A 12,659-nucleotide genomic window follows, 5' to 3' on the forward strand; every position below is an offset into this window, starting at 1 on the left:
ACACATTATCCGTCTTTTAAGTGATAGCCAGAGGTAAAAATTGCTTTGAAAAGGACAATATGTACGTACATTTCTATGCTAGAGCACCAATCAAATATACATACCTCTACTAGTGGTCCACAATAGGGTAGTTTCCTTCATCAAAGAAAACGAAAGGCATTGATTGCGATTCGTTACCCACCATTAGTGTATTCATAATACACAAATTATTTGGTTTTTGAAATACCGGTTTAGACGAATGGAAGGGTCAAAATTTATCCTCATTTGAAAAAGGCCAGATTGGCGCCCATGCAATTCCACTCCACGTGACGTCACAGGGACCTAGTTTCTACACGAGAGGATAGGAGTTATACATCGTCTGAGGTTACCAATGCATGCATGAGGCACAGAGCTCAGGGAAACATGTCTTCATAATCACCTATTAAAACTGGCTAAGGTCGGAAAGTTTTCTTCGTTTGATAAGGTATTAATAAACCTTTTTTAAGCCAAGCGCTACCAGCCAGCAAGGTACTCAGCTACCCGCTAGCATCCTGCGTCCTATCAGCGCTCAGAGCCTCGATCAAGGTCACCTCACAAGGCGGGAGGGGGAACCAGAAATGTGTAGCACGGACTTTTTCCCATCATTCCTACTTACGCGTTTTCGCGCGCTTGAAATTTTTCACTTTTCATTGAATCGCGAAAAATAGATATGTATCGTCATTTAAAAATCTAAAAGCGTGAAATATGTACTCCAGGAGTAATAATCTTTCGATTTAGGCAATAAAAAAATAATAGGAAACCACCCTATTCATCACAGGGAATAGTAGAATTTGCATCCATTATTTTACCACTGTGAATACATATCTGCATTTTTAACTATGTTACATAGTAAATGCTACATAGTGAATTTAGACCATACATAGTTTTTAATTCAGTCATTCAGCTCAGGTTACGAATTTCATTTACTGTGTATTTTTTAATTACAGCAGACTCCCGATTATCCGGCTGCAGTTTATCCGGGATGCGGATTATTTGTGCATGGTTTTCACTCTCACTCAATTTTTTCCGCGATCTTTATAAAAAAAATAAAATCGGACTCAAAATCATCGGAATTACTGCATTAATGCTAGGATACACTGGGCTTATTATTTCTGTTAGAATCTCCTTCGTAAAACAGAAGTAATCGTGCACTAGCTGCATTCACGGGAGCACCGTATTCCTGTTTTCCAAGCCTCGCAGTGCACGACCCCGCTCCATGATCACGGATACACGTCTCGCAGCAGTTTCAACCCGGTCAACTTGTGCAAGACGCGATTACGTGGCGTGGTGCCTGACAGTGTAGTTTCCGACATCGAGCAGTGGTTTTGAAGCATTCGTGCTAACCACTTTTCTGTATCTGTGATAACACAGCCACCGATGCGCGGTTTTCGAAACCAGGCCTTACATGGAGCATTAATTGTATGAGTACAACCATGTTATTGCCGCTAAAAAGATCGCGAACCCGCAAAGAAAGCTCTCATTGAGTCCGGAAAGCACTCTAAAATATCAGAATAAATGCATAAATAATTATATATTGTTTGTTTTACGTAAATTATGAACATTGCAAGACATTTTAGTGAAAGTTTGGGTTATCTGTGTTTACCGATTATTCGTGCCGTCTCTCCCCATCATTAGCCTGGAGAATCGGGAGTGTGCTGTAATTCATTATTGAGTAATTTTTCCATCAGTCACTAGAATGATATGTTGATACATGGCAGTTTATTGTTCACAATATCAAGATGTGAAACATTCGTATTGATAAAGTTGAGGGGGTAGAGGTTCCCTTAAGCCTGAATCACACGATCATTTTCTTTCCTCATGAAAAGTGATCACTAGAGCGTTAGCTTTCCGCAACCTGAAAAGTGATGCTCTAGAGATCATTTTTCCGAATCACACGGTCCCTCCTGCCGTCGCCTTTCGCATCAATTCCAATATCACAGCTCGTTATCATATAGTGGACCCGCATAATGAAAATATATAGTGTGTTTGTTTATCTATGTCGTTCCCAAGATTGTCAAACGTTGCACTGCAATCGCTCCATACGTGAATGCATTTTGATTGGCTGATATGGGGTTTTACTGATGGTTTCAGCAACGGAAATAGCGACCGGAAGAGTGATGGGAATCCTCATTGCGATTGTGATCACGGAAAACAATTGCTGGCGATGATCATTTGTGAGAGATTGCGATAGTGATCACTCGGAAATGATGGATAAAATGACTGTGTGTGTGATTCAGGCTTAAGATTTCAGGTTTTTCTATAGTGAAATACATGTATGTATATACTATATACATACATGTATTTCACTTAAGTCAAGCTGAGAGGGAATGAAACTTTGCTATTTCAAATGCTCCCAGATTATACATAATTTAAATATTTTGTATTAGTCCTTCATGTTCCTGGCTGGAATTTTGGAAAAAATACCCTTTGTTCCATGTATAATTTTCAGTATTTTAGCCTAATGTTCCACTCCTTTCACCTCTCTCTGGACAATTTACTTTCTCTTTTATTTTGAAATTGAAGTGAGCACCTGAAATTTGAATTTCTTTCATAGTTTGAAGTCTGTGATATTTTTACCCTTGCTTACATCTTGCTAATCGGTATCCTTCATTATAGAAATGTCATTTTATTTTCTTATTAAATGGATCATTTTTTTGCTATTTGTCACAGCTCATCCCTTGACAAAAATACTAAATTCAATATTTAGTGTGACACATACTTTCATGAGTAGTTATTCAATCCAGCAATGACTTATCTTTCAATGAAAATTTTCTAACAAAAGAATTAGAATTTTTATTGACACTCACCAGTTTTCTTCCTTGTGTTTCATCACGTATTATAAGCATTACTCATCAATTGGGGACCATATAATTACTGTGATCATTGTCCATTTATTAGATGACCCCGTCATTGTAAAAATTGGTTTGATGCATTTGACATTTGCATAATTGATCCACTGGCATCAATAACTACATTAATTTTGGCATGCATAAAATGCCTGGTGATCAGATAAACAGCAGCATTTTAATATGTATATGATGAAACGTCTGGGTAAAAGTTAGTGTGTGTCCCTTTTTCTGGGTTTTTATACTTTAAAATCTAGTTATTTATTTGTGTGTAATCACTGAAAGTGATTTCTTCAAGATTGTGTGCTCACTGGTGGTGGCAACCATGCTCAGAGCCATCTCTTGGCCAACACATTGGGCTACATCTGGGGGAATGGTTACATAAACTCCCTGCCAAAACATTGGTGATAAGGAGTAATTTTGGTAGCTTGGTGGTCTGAGTATCTGCCCAGAAAGCAGATCTGTGGTTAGATTCTTGGTTGAGGTGAAATATTTTCATTGCATTTGGCCATCATTCCACCTTAACCCCTCCACTCTAATCTACTCCATGTGTTTTTGTTCCTATCTAAATGGAGGAATGGCCAAAAACACATCAAAAGATTATCTGCGTACATAACAGCTATTTTGGTTTTAAAGTCCAAAACCACTTCCAATATACAAGAGCTCTTTTATTTTTACTTAAACAGATTTTAAATAGGTTTGGGTTTCAAGATTACCATAATAAACACTGCAAATTCTTATAACCTTAGCACTTCATTCTGACATAAATGCTGCATAAAAGTATGTAAGAAATAAGCCATCAAAAATAAAAAATATACATATCACACAGCTTACTGACTTAAAGCTTAAGGTGACTTAAAACAATAACTTAAGTTTCATAATAAGAATACATATGACAGTTCATGTTCATTTGCTGAGACTCATATGATTCTGCAGATTAATCACCGCTTATTATAATTTCTTGCACCTGCATATTTTAGGCTCATTTTGTACATGAAAACTCAGCAGCAAATGTTTCAGCAACAATAAGTGGAAAGACGAGACTGGCTTCTGCATACACCTTAAACAAATGAAGAGTAATGATACATTAAAGCAGTTATTAAAAATATATCAGTCATTTGTCAGTTTAATATTTAAAGTTGGACAGATTTCCACACTAGATTCATCAGTGCAGGAAACATGTTAATTACAGGCAAAGGCCAAATATGATGAAGGCTATTCTTATATTGACAACAAATTGTTTTGAGTTCCTGAGGACACGTTTTATACAAGCATGTTTATGAATGCTCAACCCAGGTATGTACTAGATAGAAATGCATAACAACTTTTTCAATATTCAACAACTTATTAAGCCTATTTTCTGGAACTACTATAGGGGAAGCTATAATCAACATAACTGCATAGAATATAAATACTACAGTAAATTTCACAGCAATTAGATCAAATAAATGTAAAAATACACAAGTAAATACACACATCATAAAATATGTTAGAGAATTATATCAATACATCAAATACTAACTAGCACAATAAAATTCATTTTTCAGTTGGCAGTGAAATGAATTCCTCAATGGTGTAATATTGATCGCTACAAGGATATTTATGTATGTATTTTGGATTTCGATCGACACTGTTATGCATTTCTTTTAGTATGTAAGTACACACTGCGGAAGAGCATTCAAAAAGTTAACTACAGCATAATCCGGGCTCTTTGAAAACAAGGATAAGCTATGAGAGGTTAGCCTAAAGTTGTTAAACCCTACATATATCTGCATTAGTATCTAGGATGAACATAATATGCTTATATTTCAAACGGCAGTTAAAGGGAAAAATAGAAAAAAATATACATTCCCAATCATATTTTTGGCCCCTTTAAAATAAGTCATTAATGGGAACAATTAACATATTTACCTTGACTGGATTTGATTCTTTGCGTATTTTCCCCCATGATATCGCCTCATCCGGACGTGCTCCACTGTCACTTCCATCAAATTCTGATGCAGTGTTTATAAAAACTGAATAATCAGCACCATTTCTCTGAAAGAAATTATAATACATGTATGTACTATCCAAAATGAAGACCATATCACAAAACCATATGATTAATTTCACTGAATGGGAAGGTGCATTGCTATGGTGCAAATTGTTGCTCAGGATATTCAGACCACTGGTAAAAATGCTTTCTTAACACCATTTTCTTTGATTTTCAGTACTACTCTACATGAATGAAAGGCATAAAAATGAGTCAGAACACCAACTTAATATCTGAATATTGTAACTGAACCATCAAAAAAAAATTCAAGTAACAAATCAAAGGATAGGAAATTTAAAAAAATGAGCTTTGCCTACAACACTAGGATCACTGGTATATATTTGCACAGCATTAAATTCCATTGAAATGCACGGCGGTAAATTCGCTAATCAGCCAGGCTTTAAGCTTGAACATGAGACAAGAGATTGCAATAGGCTCATTTTATAGATGGCCCAGAAATTCATTCTAACAATAGCATCTTATAAAATTGTGTAGTCCATGTTGAATGACTATTGATAGTCATTCAAGGACCATGTCCATTGACATGCTCATTCCCTCCCCTGAGTTCTCACTTTCCCTGTTCCATACATTCAAGAATATCTCATAGCTGGATCCAACTCATGGCTCTGGCTTTCAGACTTATGTTTTTCTACTGTGCTCAGCCTGTTTTGGACTCAAAAACTTAGTTTGCCACATACCACATTTTGAGGCACTTTACTGTGCCTCACTTTGAGCCTCAAATAAAAGGGCCTCGACCAAAGTCTCTTACTGCAATGGACCTAAACAGTGGCAGCCCTATGCTCCTCCATTTACCCTCCACCTGTTCCCATTGGCAGGAGGCTGCAAAGTGCAGTACCACCACCACGGAGTGGCTAAAAGATGAATGTAGGTAGAGATGGGTCAAAAAGAACCAAACTGCCAAAACAAACTGTCCTCTAAAACTCCCAGTTCACTGTTCATCACTGCACTGCACACGTGCGGCGTATTCGGTCCAGTATTTATGCTCACCAAGAGGTACTTTGAACTGCAGCTTACTCCATCAAGTGTGTGGAGGCTACAACAAACGGCGTATAAGATGCAGACCATCCAAGGCCACCGAAGTGCGTCATAGATGACCGAGCCCCTTCCCTTCTTTCTCTACCATTCCCCACGGTCCACGAGAACGAACAGGATAGCTACAGAACGGTTCCAACGTCCTAATATTTCAAATGGGTGCCCAAAATATTAGGTTCATTTTAGCCGTTCGTTTTCTCAGGGTGTTCATTTCTCAGAGGCCCTTCATTTTAAGGAGGGCTGTTCGTTTCCTCCGGCTGTTCATTTGGGATCTCGCGTTCATTTTGATTTCGTGTACATTTGAACATATGCGTTCGATGAACAGGATGCGATGGTTCAGGTTTGCAGATAATTTACGGGCCCGTTATCCGTTTGTAATTTGTGCTACGGCTAAGTTTATTTAAACATTAGGTAACAACTTTATTTTGATTAGTTATATTGATTAGTTCAGCAAACGGAGAAGTTAAACATAAATTGTTTAACTATGTTATATCCACTGTATATTTTGCTATTAAATTATACGTAATTGTATTAACTTTTAACTGGGTTAATCTATATTTTACTGTGAGTTGCTTAAGAGGTCTGAACTAATGATTTTGGGAAACGAAAATTTGGCTTCAACTATCCTCAAATTACTTGTTTGTAGTGTAATTAAACATTGAAGTGGAAGCACTTATTACTCTTCCGGAGAAAGTCTACGGAGGCATATATCCATCATTTTCTAAGGAATGAAAACAATATGTTACCTACGGCAATTTTATTTGATGATATTAGGTTTTTCACGTAACAACATTTTATATCTTTTATTGTGACATGTTAGCTTAATTGCAATTAAATACACCTCAAAATGGCTAACTCTTTCTTTGCTTTCCATGTTTAATATTTAAATATGTTATAGAATTCCATGGGTGTAACATATTTTACTATTTTTTTTACATTCCACCAAAAGTGGTAATTTAGCAATGAAACTGATTATTTATCACCATCTTACACATGCTATTATTGACAGTGAATTGCATTGTTTGAGTGGATAAATGCCTGACACAGGCTGTAACGAGGAGAAAAAAAATCGATATCTTACCAAGGAGTCTAAGAGAGAGATTCACAAATGACTTTATACTAAGAATATTTATAAAGAACAGTTAGCTGTGTATGAAATTGCTCATAAGAGCAGCATTTAAAAACTTTTCTGGTACTAAATACGTGAATAACATCAGATGCTGGATAGATAAATATTATGTAATTGTGGCTCATTCTACAAGTGGGCAGCAGATATTGTCCAGCACACGGATAACCAAGTAAAGGCCCGGGACTGAATTTGCTTGAAATTACTATGACAAGCTGCACACACCTCTTGATACCACACTAAGCTTTCATTAACTCTAAATGTCCGATAAACAGTATTTTCTACCTGAATGACCCTGACAGTTCACTATGAACAGATATTTTTAACTGTTCTTTTTACTGAACAGGTTCACAGTGAACGGTTCATCAAAATGAACAGTTTAACCCACCTCTAAATGTAGGCATTACCCACTAATGGGTTACACTGTGCAATACGAAGTACACCCATTACCCATCAATGGATCCCACTGAACCCGGGAAAGGGAGATTCAGCTCCTCAGCAAACATGTCAAAATTTACATAAAAAGGAAACAAAATTTACATGGATTTATTACAAAAGAAGGTAAATAGGTAATACTAACCATTAGATTTGCATTGCAAATATGATGTTTAATTAGACCACCACCAAGGATTATCATTCCACTATTTTTTGCTTTAACAGCCATTGTGTTGAGACGCCTCAAATCTGAAATAGAGATAAAACAATCACAATATACACTAAATGAGCTCTAATAGAGCACAATATACACTAAATAAGAGAGAATAAAATATTGATATTTAACAAGTATATTTTGAAAAATAATGTAACTCATTCACACAGCATAATCAGAAAAATGCTTAATTACAGATTACTAAAATAGCACCCAATAAACACAAGCTAATATGATTTATTTCTGAATAAGGTCATTACCCAAAAATCTGACAGCAAACATAGTCACTTACTACTGGATTACAGAATTAAATGCCAGAACCAACCTTGAATGATGTCCAAAACCAGTCCAGGGTTGCGATACGAATGGAAATACATCATGTCTCCAATGCTTCCATCAGTCAAAGCAGGACTGAATACAGGAATCTTGTTCACAGCTGCCCAGTAGTAAATTGATTCTGGATTGTTTATTTTTTCACCCAGCCGAGTAATAACTTTGGAAGGGGTCCATGTGATTTGCTGAAGAATAAAAACCATTCCCAGATTAGCAGAATAGTATCTTAAATATTACTAGGTTGTAACACCTAATTTTGAGTTGTTTGTTTTGGATTTTGGTGTGACATAATACAAGCAATAATAAGCAGCAGAGGTGGAGTGAGGTAGTTGTTGTGATAGTTATGGCGGACAGGTGTTTCCTTGCTCCCGAGTGTGTATTATTTAAAGTGCAATAAAATATTTGTAAGTGAAGTGAAACTAAGAGAAATTAATTAAAACGTTACAAGGTATTTATAAGAAAGTATTTAAATTGTAGATTATGTATGTACATATATTTATCTCATTTGTTTAACTGAAGCAATTAGGGTGTAATCGCACCAATTCAAATCTTGGCACTAGACACATCTCTGTTAGCAACAGTATAACAGGATTTCATCAATGCACTATTGTTCATTGTCACTCACTTTTTCCTTCTGCTCCAATAGCATTTCATCCAAGATCGGCATCAACCAATCTTCAAACATACAATAGTTCTTATTGGGCACAAGAAGATTTCCAATGCGATTGATGCCCTTTTCCCTGAGTGTCCTCCCATCCAAATGAAAGTCACCTAAGTACGTAGGAGCCAGGCATTTGATGAAGTCTTCCTCCACACCCCCAGCAGTGGTTACTAAGCAGTCTACCTTTTAAATAAGAAATTGGTCATAGATGAATATACAGATTAGTTGGACTCAAGTCTGAAAATTTAAATTCAAGCTATCGTTATGAGAAATGGAACAATGAAAATATGGGAATAGTTGACTTGAATAAGTCAACTGAGTGATAAAATCAAACTTAAATAGATGGCTATATGAAAAGTAGTGTGAGTGTCTAAAGTTCAAGTGCATGTTAAACTAAATATAAAATCATTAATGTCATTATTTGAATTTCCCACATTAAAGCACAGATCATAAGCCTGTCCTAAAGATGCAGTAACGGATACATAATAAACTCAAGGGGGGCACAATATATGGTTTGAGCCACCTATACTTTTATCGTAATAAACAATAATCAAATATCATGCAAAGTTCAAGATAGTAAGTTTAAACTGATTATACGCACATGTCATCTTATGACATAAAAAACTCTGTTCAGAAAAAAAAATCACTTTCACCCCTTGGCTTCTCACCCCCACCCTTCCATGAAAATTGAATTTTATATTGGACTACCAACGTAAAGTGAAATACATAATAAGACTATCTGGCACTCCTAGTTCTCAGGTGCCTCAACAGCCTTCCCTTTTCACATCGACTGATATGAAACCTTTAAAACATCATTTTCAAGCTACTACACTGAGTAAGTTAATGAGTAAAGGTTTGAAAAAAATGAAAATAAAGATCACGTGTTGAAACTACAAAGTGTTTTGAATCTCCTCATCATTAAGAATATCAACAAAGTAAACTTATCGAAAGTTAATCTCATTAGTAGGAGACAGAAATGTTGCATGGCAGATCGTAATGTGAGTTATTTGGTTTTCAAAATGCTTTGTAGCATGTATGTAGGAAGATATGGGCAATTCTTCATTTGAGTTTCTGGGTGACAATTGCCCATCAGAGTTGCCACAAGGGGAACGCAAAATATGCCATTTCACTGGGCCTCGTACGGGCTAGGCTTATCACTATCACAAAGGGACAGATTGGGATGAATTTGTCCTCACTAAATGAGATACACAGGCAATTTCATTTCCAGTAAAGGACCCGATTTTCAGAGAGTAAAAAATCAATGTGAATGATACATAAGTTGGACTTGGTAGGCTCTTGATTCCATCTGGAATTGGTTGGCTTGATTCTAGCTTAGCGTCAAGATTAATTCAAGCTTAGTGTCCAGCCTGTGGCAAGTTTGTATGGTTGAGACTTATCCATATGATTTAGGCTTGAATTCATCTTTTGGGCTTTAATTGTCAAGCTTGATTCAAGCCTGACTACGTGTTAGGTCAAGTGGGAATCAAGCTTGATTTCAGCTTGCCTTGCTGTGTGGGTTATCTCTAATTATATTCAAATCTTAGCTTCAGCATAAACCTTCTTTCTTTCTTGGATTTGTGTTGGGAGAGATTTCCCCTCAACCACCTCCCCCTCAGAATCTGCCTCTGTGTGGACGTTGTACCTTTGTCAGCCGAGACAATTTATAAATGGTAATATAGAAGAGAATATTAAAAATGACATACTCGTACATTAGTCACCAATCAATGCATAAAAAAACGTGCAAAGTAGGCTAAACGAATGTCACCTAGGGCCAAGATTTTGTCGCCCGGTGGTGCCGGCAAAGAAAGGAAAATACTTAAAGTCTTACACGAGTTTAACTGAATATAGGAAGAGCCAAACCATAGACAAGGAGTGAGGGTCCCAGGTAACCCCAAAACCAACAGACAAATGAGTCAGTCATGAGCTTAGTCACAATTGTCACCTTAGGTTGTCCAAAAATTTTTCTGATCGGATGTAGGAGGATCATACAGTTTCAGTATTGGATGTAGTGAATATTCATGAACAAATATTCTCTAAGCCCTTGCAACCAAAACCATAAGATGACATCAATTGAGAGCAAATGATAGACAAAATGAGCTTTCAATGAAGAGGTTATAGAGGTATATTATTAAATATAATTTAAAATACACATAAATGTTGTATCTCATGTAAGATTGGGAGAAAAGGATGGTTGCTGAAACTGTAAACTACTTATCCTAAAAGAGGGAAATGAGGGTGCTGGAGAAGGAAATCAATTGTCTTGCATTACACGTAAATGGCCCTTTCCCCAAAACTTCATCAGCTGCCACAAATGATAGTAATCTTCTTTCGCAGGGAATTTTCTGAGGTTGGCTCTTATTCCACAATTCTCAGGTCAACCTGTCGTCATTGCAGACATTTATAAAAAGCTATGTTTGGAGTATTTTAAGGAAACTATGTAATAGCATATCCATCTACTAATATACTTTGAAATTTTGCAGTGAGAGCTAGTATAAATAAAATGAAAAGTTAGAATGCATATAGCAAAATACAATTTTTTTAAATTATATCATTAGGCAGCTATGACTCACTCAAGTTTCTAGAGTGCATCTGCTTCCATGCACACATTCTACGAGTCAAAGGCTTCTTGCCATTTGATAGTATAATGCTTAGGTATAAAGATATTAAATTATCGTCTCACCATTTTGTTTTTCACCAAGAATCGTATTGTCTCTCGTAATCCAGAGGAAACCAGATTCGATGTATACCCCAAAAATATAGTACAATTAGTTCGACGACGAATAAATTCATCCTCCTCATTCTTGTCTAGATACTCTTCTGGAAGAGGCAGCTTACGGCACTGCAACTGAAAAATTATTGTACAAAACATAGATAAGTCATTTAGGCTAATGAGGAATTATTAGACAGATCATAAAGAATTGTAAGACTAAAGCATTTCCGCCGAGGGGCACAATAGTCGTATAAGACCAACATGTTCACAAAAGTTGGTAAAGCAATCGTGAAAATCGCTTTCATTACCATTTTCTCTATTTCCTCAATAGCTAATCCAAGGTTTGTTGACTGAAAGCCACTGCATTTATAAGACCGCAAAAGCTTATGATAGTCGACCCCATGCTCCCAGTCATAACCTGCAAAAACGTGAAGGTTTCATATTCTAAATCTATCAGAGAGATGCAATGAAACGGTGAGAGATGTGGATTGTGTTACTTGACGAGGGAACACTGATTTTAAAATATGTTATTGGAAACGGTGAACACTCGAATGGCGAGAAATTATAGTAATAGATCATACCATGGATAACAGGGGTGTCTTTAGGTATTTCTTCACTCTTTACCAGAACTGCTTCTTTGGCAAGCGAGATGTTGGACTCTTTAGAAGTTGAGGTTCCACTTCCATCACCTTCCACATTCGCGTCACTGTGAGTTCTGCGTGACATGATATCGAAGATGTAAAAAAAACAGTGATGTTCCTAAAGACACACCTTCACAATGTCATTGAGTCATATTTCACGCAATAGTCCTTCGAAACGTTTGCCGGTAAGAATTTTCACTTGTGCTACCTTGGCCCACAGTTTTATCCCAACAATCTGCAGTGATGCCAACATTTAGCTTAAAACTCAGGTCACGGTATCACTGTACTATATTTACCATAACTCACAAATGCGTCCATTGACATCGCTGGTTTTTTTATATATGGCAAACAAGACATCATTACTTAGTACTATATACAGATATTCCGCGAATCGTCCCTGATTTAAAAGTTAAAAGACCTGCAATACGTAGTAATTTCTCGCCGCGAAGCTGAGACTCGCCGGAAGGTATACCTGTTTAAAAATCATCATTACTCTGTTATGCGTCCATTCATCTCTTTGGTTTTTTGATATATGTCAGAGAAGACATCAATACTTAGTACTACACACAGATATTCTGCGAATCGTCCCT

The 12,659-nt window shown here is 36.6% G+C and overlaps 1 protein-coding gene across 1 annotated transcript; it reads right to left on the reverse strand.

Annotated features, from left to right (window-relative positions):
- Positions 1-3,515: 3,515 nt before the first annotated feature.
- Positions 3,516-12,260, reverse strand: LOC124157608 (probable deoxyhypusine synthase). The gene is made up of 8 exons (XM_046532483.1): positions 12,010-12,260; positions 11,737-11,846; positions 11,399-11,563; positions 8,683-8,901; positions 8,050-8,242; positions 7,656-7,759; positions 4,776-4,901; positions 3,516-3,924 (listed from the first exon to the last, which is right to left on the reverse strand). Exons 1-8 carry the CDS (start codon positions 12,152-12,154, stop codon positions 3,847-3,849), a joined length of 1,140 nt encoding a protein of 379 aa, XP_046388439.1. The 5' UTR covers positions 12,155-12,260; the 3' UTR covers positions 3,516-3,846.
- Between the last annotated feature and the right edge of the window lie 399 nt (positions 12,261-12,659).

This window comes from Ischnura elegans, chromosome 1 (assembly GCF_921293095.1).
Source record: "Ischnura elegans chromosome 1, ioIscEleg1.1, whole genome shotgun sequence".
In the NCBI taxonomy this organism is placed as follows: Eukaryota; Metazoa; Arthropoda; class Insecta; order Odonata; family Coenagrionidae; genus Ischnura; species Ischnura elegans.

Bases quoted from the DNA above. Each gene is read 5' to 3' on its own strand.
- LOC124157608 (XM_046532483.1), bottom strand. From the start codon at position 12,154: ATGTCACGCAGAACTCACAGTGACGCGAATGTGGAAGGTGATGGAAGT. The intron at 8,243-8,682 runs GTGAGTGACAAT...TTTATTCTTCAG, and splicing joins TATTGGAGCAGAAGGAAAAA to CAAATCACATGGACCCCTTC. The intron at 7,760-8,049 runs GTTGGTTCTGGC...TCTCTATTTCAG, and splicing joins GGTTTTGGACATCATTCAAG to ATTTGAGGCGTCTCAACACA.